At 41.7% G+C, this 22,829-nt stretch overlaps 2 protein-coding genes across 9 annotated transcripts in view; one reads left to right on the top strand and one right to left on the bottom strand.

The window, feature by feature from the left end:
• MTX3 (metaxin 3) lies at window positions 17-19,574 on the bottom strand. Of its 8 annotated transcripts, none has more exons than XM_021380839.1 (11): window positions 18,148-19,571; window positions 17,520-17,589; window positions 15,945-16,021; window positions 14,256-14,348; window positions 11,567-11,749; window positions 11,352-11,428; window positions 10,308-10,465; window positions 9,797-9,885; window positions 1,824-8,277; window positions 1,360-1,468; window positions 17-226 (listed from the first exon to the last, which is right to left on the bottom strand). In XM_021380839.1, exons 1-9 carry the CDS (start codon window positions 18,631-18,633, stop codon window positions 8,167-8,169), a joined length of 1,344 nt encoding a protein of 447 aa, XP_021236514.1. In that variant the 5' UTR covers window positions 18,634-19,571; the 3' UTR covers window positions 17-226; window positions 1,360-1,468; window positions 1,824-8,166. The 8 variants fall into 8 exon arrangements, with proteins under 8 accessions (XP_021236514.1, XP_021236513.1, XP_021236510.1 ...); XM_021380838.1 differs by having other exon boundaries at window positions 1,837-8,277; XM_021380835.1 differs by having other exon boundaries at window positions 1,360-8,277.
• THBS4 (thrombospondin 4) overlaps window positions 21,046-22,829 on the top strand; it is a 41,468-nt gene continuing 39,684 nt past the window's right edge. The window contains exon 1 of the mRNA XM_021381297.1: window positions 21,046-21,101. The gene's annotated coding sequence lies outside the window, so the exon portion shown is untranslated. The remainder of the gene's footprint in view (window positions 21,102-22,829) is intronic.

Genomic DNA, 22,829 nt, shown 5'->3' with positions numbered 1-22,829 from the left:
AATTTTACACTGAGAGTTAAACAAATGAAGTGCATTCCTTTATTTGCAAAACAGTTTTTAGCTCATTATAACCTCATTTGCATGGTAAAGAAAGACCTAGAAATATAGCTGATTCTCGTTCTGAAAGGCAACATCCCACCTGCAACAGTGGGGTACCTTACCATGATGAACCCCAGGTTACTGGTAACTTCTTGCAGAACTCATCTGCGGAGTAACTGGGAAGGTCCTGAAAAAGGGCAAAGATCAAGGGATCAAAAGCAGCACAACACTTACACCACGTCAAACTATTTCATTTATTTGAAGGCAGTTTTAATGCTCTGACTTGTAACAGCACCAAAGGCTTCTTCAAAGCGCGTGAGGAAAAAATGAGTTTTGTAAAAACAGGGAGAAAGTAGAGGCAAGTTAATATATGCTCAGCTGTTGTCAGAAGAAACAGGCAGGCAAATGTTTGAAGTGAATATACATCAATTCTTTAAAGGGTGTTCCACCTCCATATGCTGAATTACCTAAATTTTTGTGGGAATTACCTCAAACCAAGCCCAAGGGAGGCATCTGGTATCCTACAACAAAAGGAGGTGTTACTAAAGCTGAAAACACTCAAGAAAGTTATTAAAATCTCAGACCACACTGAAGTGACTGAAAGAGAATGCAAAGGGTATCATTATTGTCAAGAACTAGCAGCTAATTGCTCAATGAAAATCATATGGTTTGCATCCTGTGGGTAACTTCCAGGAGTGTAGCCTATTTTACTTCATTCAAACGGTCTTTGGAAGAAATGCAGTCTGTTTTTATTCTGTACCCTCCCCCTTGTGGCATTATACAATTTCAGTAATGGTTTAACAGAGCAGCAGATGCAGTGAAACAATGTAGGCTCTGAGACTGTCAAAAACCTTTTATATAGCTTGACAATTCATAGAGCAGATGTCATTCTGGCATGTATTGTTTCTTCTTCCAAGTGTACATTTTATGATACAGGAAATAAGATGTTTCCCTTTATTCCAGTGGGCAGATTTCTTACTCAAATGGTGAACAAACCACCTCTCAAAATTGATTTTTCATTCATGTCAGACTTCGGCAGGCTTGAGAAACCAAAAGGCATGCAAGAATTTGGGGTGCCTGATCTATGGGTTAAAAATTTGAGTGCGGAAAAGAGAGCCATGTGCAGGCGTGGGCAAGACTGCTACAAACGCATGCCTTTACTGTGAAGGAGGTAAGGAAATCTTCCTTTACTCTGCCAGATAAAACAGCAAACTCACATTCTGCCAAGGTTTTACAGGCTACAAACCACATTAGAAACTGAGCATGTGCATTCATCCACCCCTGGAAATCAGCCCCCCCCTATTCCTCAAGAACACCCACCTCTACAGCAGCCCCATGAGTCATTCAGCCTTCAGCAGCCTCCTTACGGGAATCCGGCCCACTTGGGACTTGTTCAGAAGCAGTGCTTGTCATGCCTGTGGGTGAACTCCTGATATCCAAAGACAAAGAAAGGGTATCTGTATTTGCCTTCTGTCCAGCTACCACATCGTCATGAAATTTCAGGACAAAAGCTATAAAAGTAATTATGAGAACATCTCAACATTCATTAAATCTTCCCAAACCCAACCCAACAAGCAGTCACATAGACAGTGTGCAACTCCAGGTCTTCCTCAGACTAGTGAGACCTCAGGAGAGCAAATAGGAGCTCAATGCCAGTGTTAGGACATGCCACCAGAAGTCAGGGACCTTCTACATCAGACTGACTTGAGCAAATGAGAGCATGATCTAAGGCTGATCAGAGAGAAAACAGAGCAGGTAATAGCAGGAGAAGTGGAGATCATGACCTGCTTTTCCCACCTTCGTTCACCGGGGGACTGTGAACCCAGCAGCCCTCGTTCTTCCTGAAGTCTTTGGTGGCATTTGACATCTGCCAGGCAGAGCTGCAAACACAACAGAGACTTTGGAGATGATACTCAAGGCCTGCACAACGCTGAATCTGGCACCATACTGACTACAAAATATCCTTCAGGAGAAAAAAAAAATAAAAAAAGGAAAAAAAAGCAAGCATCTTGCCTGCTTCAGCCCTTTTGAGCATGTCACTTTGTTCTTTACATGGGGTGCCACTGATTGCCAACACCATTTCAAGACACACTTCTGGAAAGACAGCTGCCAGGTTCAGCTAAAACAAGGAGGCCAGATAAACAGAACAATCTTTGTGAGCCACTAGGAAAGAAGACAGAATTGATGGGAAACTGTTTCCTTGCCCCATGAAAGTCTGAAGTATTTCCAAGTTTCTCACATCCTGCACTGAGGAAACAGTGCCCTTCAAGAATTTTGGGGAAAATAAGGTATCACTGCCCACTGCAGAGCAGCTACTAATCTATTGGCTCATATGCTTGCCTAGAGCCGTGGAGCAGCCTGGATGAGTTCTCGTTTTCCTTAGCTAAGGGCAGAGAGCTGAAGTCACCCTCCCATGTAATCACAGAGCATAGCAAATTTAAACCTGTCCCACATCCATCAGTTCCCTTCCTTGTCAAATTCCTATCTAGGTATGAGCAATCTTTCCTGCCTGAAACAGTACTTTTTTTTTTTTTTTTCCCCCCTGAAGAATGCAGAAGATCAAAAAACATTCTTTTTCCAACAAAAGTTTCAGTAGAAGATTCATTGCTGGCCTGAAGGAGCTGCAGCCCTTCCTCCTCCCCATGGCCACTGTTGAGTGGTAGAAAGTGCTGCTGGAGGAATTTCTAAAGATGCCTCTCACTGTGACCACAGCTAAATGTAAATTTTGTTAGGGAATCCTGAGCTGGACATACCAGCACCCAGTTCTAGCAAGTATGGGTCTTGTATTTCAATAATGAGAGGAAAAGATTTTTAAAGCTTTCTCCTTCTCTTTTTTTTTGGGGGGGGGGGAGGGGGAAGGTGAGGGGAGTATGCATGCTCTTATAACTGTCAAAACACAAAGACAGCCCATAGGCAGAACCCACGTAGAGACTGAAAGATTTTCCCTTTACCATCTGACTCTTCAACACTATAGCATTCAAAGGCAGGTAAATACAACTGACTGTAGGAATGGAAAAAATTGGAGAGGCCGTCTTATGATTTAAAACAAAAACAACTAGAGGACGTATAGGGAAAAGCAAATCAGCCAAATTTGTTTGAAATAATTACCTACATAAGCAAGTAACTGCAAGTGCTGAAAACCATATAAGAACTTAGGTGGGCAGTAACAGCTCTGTGGAAGTCAATACGGAGCGATGCATCAAAGTGAGAGGGCCAGCAGGGGGATGCTGTTTACAGCACAGTGTGGAAAAATAGTCTGTTCCTCACATAGGAAAGGGCAGTTCCCAACATGACTGTTATCACCACTTGCACAACTGCCATTGTCCAAACAGCTAAATCAGCTGGCAATAACTGATAAATGATCACCCACTGCAGCAAAAAATACACAGGAAACTGGACTTCCACCTCCTTTGCTTAAAGGTTGCTCTGTGTAGGTCATAGCTTTGCAGAATCACACTTAGCTGTGCACACACTCCCTCCCTCACCTCTACGCTCCTGAAAACAAATCCGTGAGGTGTTTGTGAGGACTGACAGGCTGCTGTATCAAAATGGTTTGGCAAACGTGAGCCAAGAACTGGCTGCTTACAAAGGGACTGCAGCCTCTTAATGAGCCTGCTTGAAATTCAAAGTATGCAACTTCTCTGCACTCAGAGAAACTCTGCACTCACTTAAATTAAGGACCTGGAACACTCTGTATTTTGGTAACAGAGTAGATCACCAACAGACTCACATACAACACTTCAACATTGTAAAAATGTAGAACATTGACATTCATGATGGAAAAAAAAAAAAGCACGTAGTTTCAGTGAGAAGGAATGAGCAGAAGGAAGCTGAATAGCACTGCAAACACCCTCTTGCCTTAGGCACATTTACTGCAAGATCTTTTTTACTGTGGTATTCAAGTTGCTCTATCATTAATTCACGCTCTCAGCTTAGCTTTCAATGAAATTTACAGTAAACCTAGTCCATTTAGTCTTGCACTAGACCAGACTGGTCTAATGCATAACAAGTCCTTTCCTTGTTTATTCTTCAAAACCCTCAGAAAATCATGGACTCCCCCACCACTCTGGCCCTTGGTGGCTGGTGAAGATGACTTTCATAATCCCACCGCCTGCCTACACTCAACCACTTCTCACCTCTCCCAGCAAAGATTTGTACGCACACTCTCTTCCATGCAAAGCCACCTAGGGGTGCTCCCTCACATTCCCTGGGGTCAAAACACTCAGCAAGCTGAAACTGCTCAGGAGAACACTTTGAGCAGCTCCCTGCAACATGGACTGGAGCACCCATGATGGCCAAAATGCGTGAACCAGTGGGGTGGAAGAGACCAGAGTCCACTGGCCCAGGTGGGGCTGGATGAGAACAGTGTTTGGATTCTGTGTAGAAAGCTCTTGGTCACATGCTCTGGTATTTGATCAGCCCAGCCCAGTGTGGGACTTTTTAATACCACCTGTGTGTTTAATGTCCTGATCCTAAAGGCGTATGTATCAGTGCAAGAAGCACATGCATCAAAATTAATCACCTCACGGGCACCGGTTAGCACTAACAGGGACTATGTATTCAAGCTAACCACTAACAACAGACTAAAATGATTTGTGACAGTGGAGGCTTTTAGCTGGTTATTACTTGCTGGTTTTGCCAGCAAATATTTTTAACACAGTATCTTGTTAGTTGCTATCATCTTTATGTTAGGACTCCTTGCTATCAACAATGTAGACCAGCCAAATTTGAGCTACATCGTCGTTTGTCACACTATGTAAAAAGCTACTCTGCCTTTCTGTATGGGGGAAAAAAAAAAAAAAAAAGAAGAAAAAAAAAAGAACGATTCCTACTGCAATGCCAAGAACAACCCAAGCAAGAGAGGAATCCTCCTTGGTTGAGTCCAGAAACTGTTTTAGCCAGGAATCAAATACAGTCAAGTTTTTTTTCTTAATGTAGTACTAAGCTACATTAGCAAAAGCAATGTTTAAGTGTATATAGAAGACTAACGTATCACAACAATATTTTAAAAGGGAGAAAAAGACATCTGTAAAGATATCTTGGAAACACTAAAGGCATCTGCCCATTCCCACAACCACCTCATGGAAAGATACAGAATAGTCCTAACAACATCTACAGATAAGCTTTCAATTCAGGATTGCCTACAAGTAGAAGTGTTAAATTTGCAACCTGCCAGAGTGGTTAACCTCACTTAAAATTGGCAGCCTCCTTCACTAGGGAAAGTGCAGCGGTCTGGATGAGCTGCTTGAGAGGTAATAACCTGTCCCAGCCTGCACCTTCCAAGAGGAGGGCAGGGAGGAGGCGGCCTACTAGCTGCTGTGGTAGTACCAATACAACAAAAACACAAAGGTATTTGCACTAACATTTTGCAGGTGTGTGCACAAAAAAACCCCACAACAGTATTCTGAGAGTGCAGTGTGTACAACAAGAAGCTTCTCTACATAGAAAACAGCTTGCATATGATGGTCTCAAGGCTCCACTACAGCTGGGCCAGAACGGCCGACTGCTTATGCCTGCAGACCATCTGCAGTCTCAGATACTGGAAAGTCAGTCTCTGCAGCCAGTTTTCACCCTGTTTTGTAAGGATCTGCATCTGGCTTCCTTTACATTCAAAAGAGATGAACAGTTTAAAGACTGATCTCTCTTAGCTATTTTAGATATCTACTGCAAGGATGCAAATCGCAACTAAACCTTTCTCCACTAGCCAGATAATGACCTTTGACTTATTTCAATGCAGATAGCTACATTTACTCAAACTTATCCCCTTTTTGGCATCCTAACTACCCAGCTTCAAGATGCCGGTACACAAAGACAGCAGTAAACTAAAGGGCAAGTCTGGGTTGTCAGACCAGACATGACACTTTCCACATCAAGGAGTCTGATTCTGAATTCTTCTTAGAAGAAAAGAAATGAAGTACATGGCTATGTAACCACACAGGTTGTCTGGGACTGAGTACAGCACTGCATGTAATGCCTGCTCCAGCCCTGCTGTCGTCTGCCATCCAGTGAATGAAGCTGTCAAGCAGATTATGCTGTCACACTGGCTCAAGCTCACATTTAAAAGATCAGAAAACCTATGCTTCTTAGTATCACCATAAAAGCAGTTGTCTTGAAAGAAAGGGATGCTACTGAGCTGCAACTAAAATTTAAGTCAGGCATTATGAATACACTAAATTGTTCCAAATTCTAATAGTTAGCAGTTTACCCTGTCAATAAAAAACAGAACAAGCAAACAAGAAAAACAAACACAAGAACAAAGCTTTATACAAGGTGGGGACAAAAAAAAACCAAAATCTTGACAATCTGCACTAAAAAATACTATCAAAACTCCAACAAATGTCTAAAATTTTAATCTTGGAACAATGATCCTTTTACAAAGAGATTTTAAAGACTGAGTGTACATATTCACAACAGCAACAGAATAAGGCATATTCTCCATATACGTGTTCATAAATAAAAGACATTGAAAAGCAATGTGACCCGATCTCATTTAAACCTGTCAAGCAGTAAAGACTTCAAGCATTTTAGTTACTTTTATACGCGCTAGATTGTCAGTTTATTCAATTACCATGAGCATATGCTAAACTCATTTCAAAATCACTGAAACAAATACCCTAATACGAGCAAAAGGTTAAACCTTAAAGTGCTCATTAGACACCCAACATTTTAGTTATAATTAGGAAATGTTGAAGATTACTACGTTCCTTAAACAGAATCTGAAAGTGCATTATATACACAATCTACAGTCATCAGTATAAACAGTAAATAATTTAACTTTGTATCTCAAATGTGACTAATAGTGAAGGGATTCTAAGAGACTACCCTGATTCTGCTAGAAAAAATAGGAAAAAAAAATCAGAAGAGTCATCCCATACAGTCACAAGAATTATGTATCCCCAGTGCTGCCATTTTGGTCCATCTCCTTGACTAATTCTGATTACAACATTCTTGAAGCACCTACCATACCACTACATTACCAACACAGCATTACAGCAGCTTTCTTGTGACAGAATTGATTGGGTCCATTGAACAGGAAATACTGCTACTAAGAAGAAGTGTAATGAGACCCAAGTCCCTTAATTATACAGAATAAATACATACTACAATGTATCACAGTTTGCAGAGATAGAAGAACTCTGAACTACACCGTCAAACAATAAAATTTAGATGTCCTATATTATCATTTCTCAGTGAACCACAGTGCTTACAAAACAAGTTAGAGGCATCTGTGGCAAATGAAAAAACCTAAACTGGCTGTTTCACAAAGTCCTAACCATTTCAATTCAATCCAGATCCACAGTATATTTACTAGCCAAGTCACTCATCCTAACAAGGGCAAATCAAACCTCTCCACCTCACCACCAGTCCTATGCAATTTTGACTTACAGTTTTTTGGCCTGTGGTATTATTCTGTGCACAGGTTAAGCCAGTTTCACATAAAACTAATACGAGTTATCTGTGAAATCTCAGTACTGTGAATCAATGTACTCTCCATGGCACACACACTTCTCAACATTTCCTGTTAAAGTACAGCTTAGAAAGCTTTCAGAAATACAGACCCCCCCTTAAAACACAAACACGAGTGTTCATGAATGTACAATAAAGAGTATATAACTTCCTCTCCTTGCTTTTTACTTCTCATCTGCAAAGATGGGTAACGCTTCATTCTCTTCCAGTCTTTTCAACAATTCTACAACTAGACTTTGTAGCTTTCAGAAAGATACAAGAGTATACCCACTAACATACAATAATGTGACTACAGTAAGTCAAAAGCTATAAACTAAAACAAAGGTGAAAATTCTATAAATGCACTGGAATTCCATAAAAATTGCATTTTAATTTTTGGTCAACATTTCTGCTAAAGGCAAAAGCCTGCTGTACAAAATCATGCTAGTATCTGCAGGAATTAGCCCCTTGTTTAATACCTTAGTTTTAACTTAGCATGTAGTAAGCAAACTTCTAGTTTTCTTAAAAATAACAGACAGACAGAACATTGTAAAGCTGTGTTTCTTCCCTACTTGAACCCATCAGTAGATTCTTCCCTTGCAAAATCACATTCATGAGAAAAATTGCTGTGATATTCAGAAGAATTGAAGGCAAACAAACGTGTGTGTGCAACAAAAGCTGTCAAGGTGACAAACGATTCAACGGACTGCTTTCTTCTCCACCTGGAGCAAGCTTGAGCGTTGCTATCTTCCGAGGGGGGTGCTGAGGACTTTTACGAAGGTTGTCATCCATCTGCAGAGAAATAATGAGAGCCGGATCTGGCAAACAGTAGAATGTAAGTTACATGATTAGTCTATTTGTCAGGACTCCTATTAAGAATTCTGGTTTGTTGTTTTGTGTTTTTTCTTTTATCCTTCTTATTTTCTTTTAGCCTTTATTATTTTGTCTAAAACAATGTCTTGGTTCCTTTCTTCTCCCAAAAATCTGCTTTTTTTTCTTTTTTTTTTTTCTTTTCTTTTTTTTTTTTTTTTTTTTTTTTTTAAGAGTTGCTATTCATTCCATGAGCACATGACAAATTAAACACAAAGCACTTCTGCTCTGCTCAGTTCATTTCTTCACTATTACCAAAGAAATCAACACTGCTACCTTCTTCTAAGAGGTCACAGTTTCAATTTTGTACAATAGCCAAACGCTACCAGAAAGCAGATCAAAAGTCAAACTGCTAACATAAGTGGGTACTTTTGCATGCTCAGCACCTTACAGGAAGAAATCTTTTTCAAATTAGAAATGCTTTGGAGGTGCTGGATGAATTTAGATCAGCTAAGATTTCAAAAATTATTTAATAAGGAGATTATACTATGACCTTTTCAAATACAGGTTAAAATTAATCTCTGAATATAAACATTTTACATTTTTCATAGGATAGCAATCTAATGCCCTGTGTGTACTGCAGCATCAAAAAAGGAAGAAAATAATTTATTACTACAGAATAAGCACAATCACAGAAGACAGCATAGGGGAAATCGCCAAAGGTTGTCTAGTCCATCCTACTTCCTCATGGTAGGATCAGCTTTACCTAAACCATGGCTGAAAAATATCTATTTAGCCTATTTTTCAAAACTTTCACAGCTACACTTCAATACCATGAAGAGATACAATCAATACCAAATGCTACAGAACTGGACATAATTAATGATCCATCTGATACACTGATCTTTTTTAGAAAGTGCATTCCGTCCTTCCAGTAAGACTTTTCTTACATCAGTAAACTAATTCTTTGTACGTATTTTTAACATAAGTTGCATAGGTCTTATAGGTGCTGAAGTACAGCCTTAGAGACAGAGGAATAAAAAGGCAGACACAGAAGAAGCAGGAGAAGGAAGGACAGTACATTAGTGACTGCAACAAATCAGCTAGGAGCAAGGAGACCTGGGTATTGATCTCAACAAGACCAATTTCAGAGTTTTGCTTATAAGTTTTCTTGCTGAGGTCTTGCAAGATCATTTCTAATTTTGATCAATACGTTTGTGTTCCCTCTCGCATGGTAGGTGCACTTGTGGAAAAACACCCTTCTACTGTTTATACATGCACATGCAAGGGCATTGTTGACTGTACTAAAAATATTGTATATGCAAGGCTTCATCAATTAATTTCTTTCAAAGTATGTAATTTTCTTCCCTCATCTCTATGTAAAGTACCTCACTAGAAAAGAAACAATAAAATTTCCATTGTACAGTTGCAGTTGTAAGAGTAGATGTGAACAAATAACCACAAAGCAGCAGGATAATAAAGAGACCGAAGCAAAAGTAACCTTTTCAATCAAGTTGGATTCCTTATTTACAAGCTGTGTGAGTTTCTGCAGATTAGCATCTGCTGTATCCTGTCCAGATGGAGAATGGCCTACAGAGTGAAGTCAGAAAGATGAAGCGTGAAAAGGTATTTACAAAAGCCTTTACATTCTTAAAAAGAAAGAAACAAACAAATTTTGGAGAAAAAGTTAATGCAGCATTTTCTATCCGAAGATGAATTTAAGTGGAAAAGCCATTCTTTGTCAGAGAATCAGAAACACTAAGCATGAGCTACAGCACAGATACAAGTGGATTTTGCCAAGGCATGACAGGCTTTAAATCTGAGAATTAAACCTTGCCTTTAATTTTCAGTCCTTTCTGCACAACTGTGGAAGCTTCTCTACACCGTTTCCCCACAGAACCTCCAGCACAAATTTATAAAATCTAATTATGCTTTATTTCAAATGTGGAAACCACCACTACTACATCAAACAGATTATACGTGAGAAAAAGTGGAAGAAAAAGACAACTTACCTGTGACAGTTAACCTGAAATAGCAGGTTAAAATATCATCGCAGAACCGACACAAGTTGGTAAGCTGTTTCAAATGCTCTTGTAATTGTACTCTAGGGAAGCACACTTTATAAACTGGTGCAAGGAAACCAAACACAAAGGCATCCAAGGTAGTAGGTCTGAAAAGAATGTCAAAACAGAACAAAGCCCCAGTGTGACTGTGGTAAGACATCAAGAACTCTAGAACATAACCAGTTTCTGTGTGTATCAAACAAAACTCAGGACAGAATCTTCTGAGATCTTCAGGCATTGCATTTATCAGATATTAAAAGGCGCTTTGAACTGACTATTGATTTCAGCACCTTTGAATTAAAGACATGCTGACAAACTGAAATAGTTGCTTTAGCATTAAAATCCAATCATGTGTCAAGCACACTGATAAACAATCCACTCTAGAACACATTTCTGGCATAACAAATGCCAAGCAGACAACATGTAAGCCAAAGGAGCAGGATCTTTTCGCATGAAGACGTGTAACCTCACTGGCTAAGGGAACAGATTGTCTTCTTGGGTGCTATCTTGGCAATATATGCTTCCTGTTCTATGCACAAAGAAGGAAGAGCAGCCTTCTGAGACCTACACCCCCTTTCCAAGGAGCTAGTGCTAACACCTCAGGCCTCAGGTATTTTTTTGACAAGCAATCACAGGAGGTGACATTCACTGGCTAGAGAATAATTCTCTAGCACAACCGTAACTCATCAAGCACACGAGCCGATGTAGGCAGGATCTGCCACCTTATGGAAATATGCAATATAAAGGAGACTCCGAACTGATTGCTTCTTATGCAATCAGTTATACACTTATGTCCTTATACACTTATGTCCTGTTTGCACATTGACATTTATCTGAAAAAGCGTATGAATCATGAAACTACAGTGCAGCACATTCTAACACTCTGGCAGATTAAAAAAAAAACAAGCGTTAAGCATTCACAGAATCATGTGGTACCTGTTTATTAAAAATAACAACAAACACCAACATTAGAAACAAAGAAAGCACACTTACGTATTTCCAAAGAAAAACTGAGATGTTCCCAATCTCTTTGACAGGAGATTTAGGCACTCCTTGGCATCCCTGTATATCTGATGAGACACAAAACCATTTAAGAGCCCTCACTGCAGCAAATACTAGTATACACACTATCATACACCATTATCACAGCATGCTAGCCTATTTCATGACAGCACCAACTTACAAATTCTTTACAACACAACATGTACCTGCGCTTCCACTTCACTGAGAGTGTAGAGTGGAGGGCCTCCTCTGGTCAGCAAGATCCTGTTGAGTGCTTCCCTGGACATCTTTCCAGGCAGATACAAGCTTAGCGGGAAGGGAATCCTTGAGGCAAACCATGGTTTTGTTACACTGCAGTAATTTTCAGCCTCAACCCAAAATGTGTGCAGCTATATCAACACAAGGAAGAGTATGACTGGAATTTGAGTAAAAACATTAGATTCCTCTTAAAAGTGCAACATGTAAGATTTGTCACAGGAGAACCAGGGATTACCATACTTAAAAGCAATTAGGCTCTGCACAGGATTATACTAATCCTCTGAGTTTAAGAGTATATAATTAAGGCCACAGAGCTACCTTCAACCTAAATAAAAATATAACACTTATATGTACATCCACAAAATTGCATACACTGTCATGTGTATGCATGCATACATACACACATGCACATGATGATGGCTGCCGAGCCACTCTCCATCATATCTGAAAAATCATGGCTGTCAGGTGAAGTCCCCGGTGACTGGAAAAAGGGAAACATTACCCCCATTTTTAAGAACAGGAAAAAGGAAGACCTGGGGAACTACAGGCTGGTGAGCCTCACCTCTGTGCCTGGGAAGATCATGGAGCAGATCCTCCTAGAAGACATGTTAAGGCACATACGAGATGAAGAGGTGATCTGAGACAGCCAGCATGGCTTCACCAAGGGCAGATCTTGCCTGACCAATCTGGTGGCCTTCTATGATGGAGTGATGGCATCGGTGGATGGGAGAAGGGCGACGGATGTCATCTACCTGGACTTCTGCAAAGCCTTTGACAGGGTCCCTCACCACATCCTTCTCTCCAAATTGGAGAGGTATGGATTTGAAGGATGGACTGTTCGGTGTATTAAGAACTGGTTGGCTGGACACAGCCAAAGGGTTGTGATCAATGGGCTTGTGTCAGGGTGGAGGCTGGTCACGAGTGGTGTCCCACAAGGCACAGTCTTGGGACTGGTGCTCTTCAGCATCTTCATCAATAACACAGATGATGGGATTGGGTGCACCCTCAGCAAGTTTGCTGATGGCATCAAGCTGAGTGGTGCAGTCGATACACTGGAGGGAAGGGAAGCCATCCAGAGGGACCTGGACAGGCTGGACAAGTGGGCCCATGTGAACCTAATGAGGTTCAACAAGGCCAAATACAAGGTGCTGCACTTGGGCCAGGGCAATTCCAAGTATTTATACAGAATGGGGGAAGATCTCCTTGAAAGCAGCCCTGCGGAGAGGGACTTGGGAGTCCTGGTAGACGAGAAGCTGGACATGAGCCAGCAGTGTGCGCTGGCAGCCCAGAAGACCAGCTATGTTCTGGGCTGCATGAATAGAGGAGTGGCCAGCAGGGAGAGGGAGGGGATTGTCCCCCTCTACTCAGCTCATGTGAGGCCCCATCTGGAGTACTGTGTCCAGGCCTGGGGCCCCCAGCACAAGAAAGACGCAGAGCTCTTGGAACGGGTCCAGAGGAGGGCCACCAAGATGATCAGAGGGCTGGAGCACCTCTCCTATGAAGAAAGGTTGAGGCAGCTGGGCTTGTTTAGCTTGGAGAAGAGAAGGCTCCAGGGACACCTCATTGTGGCCTTCCAATATTTGAAGGGAGCGTATAAACAGGAGGGGGTACACCTGTTTATGTGGGTGGATAGCAATTGGACAAGAGGGAATGGTTTTAAACTGAGACAGGGGAGATTCAGGTTAGATATTAGGAGGAATTTTTTCATACAGAGGGTGGTGATGCACTGGAACAGGTTGCCCAAGGAGGTTGTGGATGCCCCGTCCCTGGAGGCATTCAGCCTCGAGCCAGGCTGGATGCGGCTCCGGGCAACATGGTCTAGTGGTTGGCAACCCTGCCCACGTCAAGGGAGTTGAAACTAAACAATCATTATGGTCTTTTTCAACCCAGGCCATTCTATGATTCTGTATACTATACAGAGAAACTGTATCACAACATAAGTTGCAGATATACAGAATCAGGTTTGAAAGTTTTGGATTTTTTTTTAATTTTACATACCTCTTGAAATGAAAGATATTAAGAAATTATGAATGTGAAAGCCTTGCAGGATAACTGAAGAGGCTACCCATGACATTACCTGGTTAAAGTACTTTTTCCTGTATAAATTCAAGTCAAAGGCACTCAACAGATCAATTGCTTGCAGATTTTTTTATAGCTATTAATGTACTTATACTATATCGGTGAGGGCGTGTAGCCATGTGTTATTTACTGAACCAAAAAATGAACTAGTGGTGGGTATTTCAAAAGTTCCCACTTAACAGCTCAAAAGGCTTTCACAGTTGTGCACCCCACATCAGCCATACCACATCTTACTCCAAGCTTTTTGAAAAAGCATCGTGAAACAAAGAATGGCCAGAAAAAGCTGTTTGCGGGATACTGTTCCAAGAAAGCATCTAAGAAGAAACACATTCAGAGGTGCCATTTTAAAAGTCTTTCATAAGTTCATTATTATTACTTCACACCTCCCACACACTTTTTTCTTTTCTGAAGTTGCTAGGCAGTCTTTTCAAAATTGGACTAAGAACACAAACACATTCAAGCCAGGACTATGGCTGAGAAACTTCTGTCTCTCACACTGGGAACCTCTTGTAATACTCTTCAAATTCCAGCCATTATGAAGTATTCACTAGTACTTACCAGAGCAGGAAGCAGTTTCTCTTCAAGTAGTGCAATATAAGCCAGTGTATCAGCTCCTTGCTTTGCAGACAATTCATAATCAGCATTGTATTTCTGTGAATTTAAAACAACAACAAATAGAAAAAAGCCACCAACCACCTCATACTATAATTAGTGTTATACCAAACTTTCCAGAAAGATGATCAACACAACCCAAAATTAATTCAAACCTAACAGCTACCAAACTATTAAATACACAATACTTTTCCAGACAGAAGACATGCAGTTTCTGCAATTGTTTTCCTTCAGTTCTTCAGTCTAGCTGTGTTACATCTCCTAACATTTTCAATTTCTGCTTTCCCGTTCTAAGATCTTGGGGCCCTCCCACTGCCAAAATAACTCTTGTGCCTACTTCCCACTGCTTTCCAAGCAGCTATCCTGTAACACAGAGGCAATTTTTCAATACCTAGTGCTAAGGCAAACCTCTTGCAAGACCCCACCTGTATTTCTGAGGACACATCCGTCACTTAAGTAGTTGTAAGTGTTAAAAAAAAATAATGAAAGTACTTCTGTCTTTTAATTACCACTTCATATGTTTAAAAATTGAATGCTGACAATAAAGCGAATGAAATGCACAGCTAAATTAACGTCATTACAGCTACCTGAGCTTTTGATTCAAACAATGAATCCTTTTAAGGTACATTGAAAGGGTTGGTAATCTTTTAGGAAATTCACTAATTTAGAAACAGTAAAAATTGGTGTTGAGCCACCTTATTTTTAGGTATCTTAAAAGCATGCATATTACTGGTATACTTTGGAGTTAAAGAGGGTGTTCTTTTTGCATTGATATGAAATCCTTGGTATTCAAATGGCTAGGAAACTGCAGAATTTTAAAAACACTGCCTGAAATCTCATCCCAAATGCTCAGTTTTCAGATTCAATTTTTCTCCGGAGAAAGATTTAAAGTTTCAATAACATGCCATTCACCAGATAGTCCTCTTAACTAGGCAGGAACAGAATTTCTAATGCAAAGACAGAATAGTGGGTTGGGAGATCATCTCAGAAATAAAAATGATGATGCCATGCTTTATTAGACATCTTTATACTTGTGAAAAGAAGAAGCTGTATCGCTTTATTCTTTTTGAATAAAACACTGAGAGGCAGGCAAAAAAAAGCAGGCAAGATTTGACTACGCAATAACATGATGTGCATCAAGAAATGCCTGCAGACATTTTTATGCTACAAGCTACAGAAAAACTACATAGATTAAAAACAACACCATATGTGTTATCCTTCAGAAAAAAAAAAAGAAAGAAGAAAAAAGAACACTGGGAAATGATTACCCATTTCAACAGTTAAAACTACATTTCCCTAACAATGATCTCCTAGGTCTGCAAAGCTGTAATGACGTTAAAGTGTTATAATTAACAGCATGATGAAACTCAGTGAGAAACTGCTCAGTTGAGGACAGTGTGTTGTCCTTTCCAATGAAGAGTTTTCTTGTGCCTATTTTTAAATTTTTCATAACAACCAAACTTTTAAACAGCTATCAGTGATCCACCATTTTGCAATTCTCATGTCTGTACAAAAAACAGATAAGCATTGAGTCAGAACTGGTTTCCAGGTTTGAAGAAGCCTGTATCAATCTATGTAGGGGATGCAAAAACTCACTACAAGGTAGAGAAAACCAGTCTTCTGAGAGCAACATACCTGCTTTCTTAAGAAGTTTAGTATTTTTGCTGGCTGAGAAATAACAGTGTCTTCTGATATGAGAACTGGTACATCTGCTAGAAGGCACAAATAATACAGTCAACAGAATTTATATGTAGCAATTCTAATGTAACGGGAAAGTGATCAGTCACTTAACCTGTTTTCCTTTTCTCCATACCATGCTCTGACCTTCCCAACATGTATGTATAAAGTAAGCTATATATAGTTGATTTCCACCAAGATCATAAACATATTTGGCATATGGCGGCCTTTGCTAATAGCATTAAAAAAAGCCCAGACTGAAACTAATGTCACCAACTAGGTATTTGATACTTTGAGATCCAGGCTACTTGTCTGGGTTTCAACCAGAACATCTGCTAGGTCTTTTTCATCCTATCTTTTTCTTGACCTTTCAAAACCATTTTAACCATCTATTTTCCTGGACTTGTTACAACCACTGATTAAGCTACCAGTGCCTAAGGAAGACCTCTTCCAGAACCAAAGAATTTCCTTCTCCCAGAAGCACCAGTCTGCTTTTACTCATTAGACTGCAGAATTAAAGACTGTAGATTGTAAATCTCTTTAACAGGGGCTGCGTAATAGCACATTTACAAGGTACCTGCCACAACAAGCCTAATAGGACTGTAAGCTAAATACTACTAAAATATCAATTACAAAATATTTGGATTTTTTTTTCCAGTAGGGATTTTAATTATCTTGACCGTGAAGAAAGCCACAAAACTTTTTGAGAAGTATACCAAGATAGTTCTTGCTAACAGAAAGCAATTTTCTGCTAGCATTTTGGCTAACAGAAAGCAATACACCAAAGAGTAAGAGAGAAAGATGCAACTATCATATGGATACAGTAATGCCTAAATTAAAAACATGGTAAGTTTAAGTGACAAACTATGTCACCCTGCAGTGACGTTACTTGTCTGGAACACACCAACACAATGACCTAAACACTGAGCAAGCAGATATGCAGTATATAAAAATATCCAACATAAAGAAATCCTCTGACATCTTACCTTCAATCCATTTGGCAACTACCCTGTCAGGCACTTTTCCTGATTCAACCTCCGTAAATTAGCACAGTACCAAATATCCCAGCTGATGGAAGTTGCACTCTTTCAGACTCATATTCTACTTCCACCCGCACAAGCTTGTTAAATCATGTGTAATTAAAGAATGCTGCTTCCATTATGCAAGTCTAGTACCCACCATATAAATATTTCCATGCAACTGCCTCCAGTGTATCATCTTTTCAGACTGCCTGACAAAACAGGTGTATATTTTTGCATTACCACTTTGTTGATTCTCCTCTGCTTCACCCATACACATTTTACTAAAGTGCCCTTTAAGGCATTCTATTTATATCTTCTGCTACTTGACCCTTGCAAATTCATCACACTTAATCCTGTAAAGATGCTTATTAATACATAATGAAAGCAGGTAAACTGCACAGGGACAGATGAACCATGAACACAAAACCAAAGAAAATGAAGAAAAAGAAACCGTAGAACCCACACTTGTAAAGCAATGAGCATTAAAATAACAGAAATGCAAATAAGGTACCTTTTGGAGTGCTCCAGGAGTTATTTATAGTATTCACTGTCAGAGGAGCACCAGAGAATTTAGCATAAGCCTGAAACAGATTGCAGAAAACAATCTAGTCAGCACATGTAAGCATAAGACAGCATTTCAAAAAGCAGGCCTGAGCATTCTCATCAGCTGCGTTGGGTTAAATAATTCTGTAAAAGTTCACCAGTACTATGCGCACCTGCGTTTCTGAACCAGGAGCAAGCTCCTATTTTAAGGGTTCCGGTCAGACCTCCTTGCAGAGATGTGTATTACTGATAAGGACAAAACTTTTATTGCAATGTTTCGGCCTGCTCGGTGACGCCGGCGCAGCGCGGTCCCCTGCCATGCGCTCCCCGCGGGCACACCCGGGTCCCGCTCGGCCCCGCCGCAGCCCGCACCCCGCACGCACTGCGGGTCGTGCCTCACGGCCCCGCCAGACGCCGCCGTGCCCCGCGCCCGGCACAGGCCGCGCCCGGCTTCAGAGCGCCCCTCGGTGGCGGCGGCGCCGCCTTCCCGGCGGGACCAGCCCCTGTACAGCCATCCCGGCGCGAGGCAGCCCGCGGCACCGTGCCTCCCTCCCTGCAGCCCTCCTCCCGGGGCGGGTGGCGGCCCCCGCCGTTACCATGACGGTCAGAGACTCCGGATGCAGGGACGGCAGCCCCCAGTCGCCTCCCCAGCAGCTCAGCTCCATGGGAGCCGCCATCTTGTCCGCCGGCAGCGCGGGCCCGGGGAGCGCGCCGCTGCTACCCTCGCATGGCGGCGCCCGAGCGCCCCCGGCCGCCTCGCGGGGAGGGAGAAGCGGGCGGGCGGCAGGAAGGCTTGGAGGGCCGCGGCCAGTCCCTGGCTCGAGGGCTTCTGCGCGGCCGGCTGCCCGGTTGCCCGAGGCCGTCACCCTGCCTAGAGATGCTGCCCGCCGTGAAAAATCTACTGCTTGGGATGACCGCGTGGCTGAACCTCGGCTCTGCGGGCTGGTTGTGTCGCACGAAGTCACGGCTTTCCACGGGAGTAAAAACGACGACTTTTGAGCAGCCACCAGCAGTTTGCCTTTAAAAATAAGGAAATCTGATTGCGTTATACCATTTTTGATCAAGTAATTATGAGAGCCCATGCAAGTGTGTGTTTTTACTGTGGACCTCTAAAGATACCATTCTGCATTTTGTTTCAACATTTGTATAGACATACCACAGCACTACTTACTGTTAAAATACAAACTCAGGTAAAATGTTTCCATCCTTCCTACACAAGGAAAAATACTACAGGACCTTAAATAAGAAAAAAAACAGCACTGACCAATGCTATTCAGGTCTACAGCACAAAAAGAGATGAGGAGAGCAAGGGCAAGGTTTCTTCCTGCCTGCCTCATCAGATCTGTGGTTTCAGATCTGCATGGAATTTGTGTCACAAACATCCATTTCTGTATGGAGGATAAACCAGCTTAGCACTCCCCTTACGGCAGATTGCAAGAAGGCTTAGACATTCCTTGCACTGCGTTAGGGCCCAGTTCATCTCTGTACCGTTATGGACTCCAAGGCAAAGGTAGAAAAGGCAATCTGCATTTTCCTTACTCCATCCAGAGGCTTTCCCGGAGTTTTTCCTTTTGGGTGCCTGAGTGGAATTTCTATTAGTGTCAATGAAATGTAAATAGATGCTCTGAGAATGGATGTATGCCTTGACATGAAAAAGTGGAGCTTCATTTTGTGACTTCTGAATAAGCAAAACTTGCTCTCAAACCCATGTTTGAAACCTCACATTCTTTCTACACACCCTTTCAATGAAAATGTGGCAGGATCAAACCCCTAAGTGTTGGCAGAAACACAGAAGGATGTGGTTTAGAGCTGTACTTCACCGAGATTTCACTTGCACCCTGGTTTTTAACCACCCATATAACTCCATAAAAACAGTGAGTCTCCTCATGGATATTAGGAGCAAAATATGAAATCGAAATTGAGCGGCAGCGATTCCTTCCTAACTCCCCAGTCACATTACTTGAAATCTGAACAGGCCATGAACACTTCTGCAAAGCAAAATCTATCAAATTGGCTGCTACTTTGTATTCTGTACATATACAGTATTATTGGTTTACATAAAGTAAGCAGGACAAATATTTTAGCAGTTGGGGTTTATTTGCAGATCTTCTGTAAAAAAAATGAGTCTTGTGTTCCTGTAAAAAAATTCCTTACAAAAGTTTCCTGAAAGTTTCTTGAAAACATAATGCCCAATAACCACTTTCTGATTTGTATTCAAGATACCACCCTCCAGTAAGTTAAGCTGGAGTTTGTACTACAGGGAATACACAAGAGTGGAAAAGAAATGGCTAATATTCCACTGTTGTTATTTAACATGATGGTTATGAGGTCAAACAGTCCCATCCAGACAGCAGATAAACACTATGCTTTGTAAAAATCCCTTAAAGAAGGTTTTGCTTGAGCACAAAATCTCTTTCAGTCTGTAACTTACTCCAATAATAAAAATGAAAACTTGAAAAATTGCAGTGACCTTTGTGTGTGCTGGCAAACTTAATTTAAGGATGGTCTTAAACTTCTGCTTATGTATTTTGTGAACTTGTTCTGTTTTGTTTTACTGTGCAGTATTCTCTGTTTCCCAAATTTTGCTTTAACATGCATGGTGAATAAGCACAACAAATAAGCAGGCAGAGGAAGAACAGAATTTGGCTCTCAAACATCCAAGACAAGGAGAATAAAATGCCACAAACAAGATCTTCCTCACATTGAGTTGATTAGTATCAGTCCACAAGACTCCACTGTAAGTAACTCAGAAGTGAAAAACAAGTTAAAATGATTTATTAAATAGTTTAGAAAAGGGAACATTTTGAGAAAATATTTCCTACATTTTGATAAACTCAAAGAAATGACATGATACATGGATGCAAATAATTCTTAGCATTCCCATAGATAGGCAAGCATAAAACTTCACCATCTAGTGTCATTTTTTATCTGCAGTAGTCACAGAATACTTTACATGGAGCTGTGGTGATTTTGCAGATCTTCATAGTGTTTTTGTGTTATGCATTTAAACCTGTTGTCATGGATGGAAACAACTACACTATGCACTTGACTCATAAGAGAGAAGCAGAAATATAAGCAAGATATAACATAGCAATCTGACTGTAACTTAACAAGATTGGAGGTGGCTGGATACACTTGATTATTTACTGCATAGCGGGTAGGCTTAAACACATTGATATAGAAGACTCTCCTTTTGAGCCTCAAGGCTCAGAGTGGACTCCTTTGCTTTCTAAACTTGAAATGCAGAGGTAAGGAGCCAAGGTGGATCCACACCTAGTCCCTGACTGAGTCAGCAGTTTATGACTAAGGGATCATATGTACACAGTCAATCTAAGATACAATCTTAGGGAAGCTAAAACAGCTTAAAACAAACAATTAGTCACTTTCTGAGGATCTGCATCAGCAAGGTATCTTAATGTCAAGGTGTAAGGGATCTATCTCTGCACAGGTGTAACTTGTTAAGGCTTCTCTACTTAAGGGGAAATCTTGACTGCAATCCACTGCTGTACGGGTAAGCTCCAGGGGCTATAGGCTGCTCATTATTTATGGGGTAAGATGGTTGAGTCATAGTTTGGTTTTGGGCTCATGCTCACTTGGCCTTTGGCTGTTGAACCAGGTGTCTGCTGTCAGTTCCTTTAGCCCCCAAGTTTGACACAGATACGTGGTTGTTAATCTGTCTTAGCAAGAGTGTTAACAGTACTGTTGCTCATTGTCCTCCTATGCAAGGCCTGTGTGCAAGGCCAGGCCAAGGAGGAAGCTGGAGAACAAGGAAGGGAGCACACTGTCACACATGTGATGTCAAAGAATGCTCTTTGGTGACAAAGGGTTTCTCCTTCATGCTAGAAGATTGTAGAGCAGTATCAGTTCTGCTGTACATCCAGGTGTTAAACTGCTAATAACCTGTGCTGTCTCCATCATTTTTAGGGAGAGGTTCTGGGATGAAACTTCTTCCTAGGATACTTGTGGCTTTGTTTCTCCCTTTCTTTGTTCAGCTTTGAATGGGTCAACGCGTGTGTAGGCTAACAAGTATGGGTGTTCTGTGGTATGGGGGGTGTACCATGTGGAAGAGTATCTCAACGGCAAGTGACTACAGGCCAGCAAGAAGGTATTTGAGAATCCCACTGCAGCCACGTTGGAGAGGAGCCCACACCTGCACCCTGTGCAGCTGTAGGGGCCATTCCAGTCCACCCTCCCCTCCACAGCATGTTGGCAGCCTCAGCCCTGCAGTGTGCTGAATCTTGCCCTGCCCACAGTGAGCCCCCAGGTGGTCCTCCTCAGTGCTCATTAGCTATACACCATGCCTGATGTGCTGAACATTAATCAACACCGCTTTGCTCATTTAACATAAAATTTTCCTGCTATTGTTGCTCCTGTTTTTATGATGTAAATGATATCAGACGTCTCCAGCTATTCCAGCTGTGCACTGGGCTGCAAGCTGGTAGGGGAGCAGCCACAGCTCCCTAGGCTGCTTCTGATGTGGCAGAGGTTTGTCTGTGGGCTGGGGTGGGTGGAGAGACATAGGATGAGGAGACAAGTGCAGCAGGTTGGGAGCCTGCCACATGCTGCAAGCACTGGTGGGAGAAGCAGCCAGCAGGCAGCTGGTCTCTGCCTAGCAAGCAGGGTGCAGGGGGGCACTGCTTAGGGAGTAGCTTCCCAATGACATTGAGCAGACTGGCAGCTCAGCCCCAGAATGTTCACTCCCTTGTGCCTCGCTTCCTCAGTGTCATCAGTGCTGAGACTGGAACCTTATGAAGGACAGAAGATGGAATGATTACATTCTGGGAGCACGTCAAGTTCTGAAAATCCATGCAGTTGAGAGCTGAAGTGTTGGGGTTTTGTTGTTGTTGTTTGTTTTTAACTGAACTTGATTAAGTCCTGAGGACTAGGGGTTTGTTAACACAAGCAACCTTTCCACGCAACCCTGGTCCTTTTGGTTTAAGCTCTTCCACTATCCCTGCACTCTAAGAGAAATGGCAGAAGTCAGACTCCATGTTCCTCACAGTGCCAGTCAAGGCTTCTAGAAACAGAAGTCTTATGGGGAAGGGCTGAGGGAACTGGGATTGCTCCATCTCAAGAAGATAAGGCTCAGAGGAGACCTTATCGTTCTCTACGATGGAGGTTGCGGCAAGGTGGTCATTCTAACAGTGATAGAATGAGAAGGAATGGCTTCAAGTTTCATCAGGAGAGGTTCAGGTTGGATATTAGGAAAAATTTCATCTTAGGGTGGTGAGCTGTTGGAACAGGCTGCCCAGGGAGGTGGTGAAGGCATTCAAGAAAT

The sequence above is a fragment of the Numida meleagris genome, chromosome Z (assembly GCF_002078875.1).
Source record: "Numida meleagris isolate 19003 breed g44 Domestic line chromosome Z, NumMel1.0, whole genome shotgun sequence".
Classification (NCBI taxonomy): domain Eukaryota; kingdom Metazoa; phylum Chordata; class Aves; order Galliformes; family Numididae; genus Numida; species Numida meleagris.
This window is presented reverse-complemented; position numbering and strand designations above follow the sequence as displayed.

Excerpts from the sequence above, each read along its gene's own strand:
- MTX3 (XM_021380835.1), bottom strand. The coding sequence starts at position 18,633 with ATGGGCTCTCATAATTACTTGATCAAAAATGGTATAACGCAATCAGAT. Across the intron at positions 11,750-14,255 it reads AGAAACTGCTTCCTGCTCTG|CTGCACACATTTTGGGTTGA; the intron begins GTAAGTACTAGT and ends GTGTTGATATAG. Across the intron at positions 10,466-11,351 it reads CAGTTTTTCTTTGGAAATAC|ACCTACTACCTTGGATGCCT; the intron begins GTAAGTGTGCTT and ends CATTCTTTTCAG.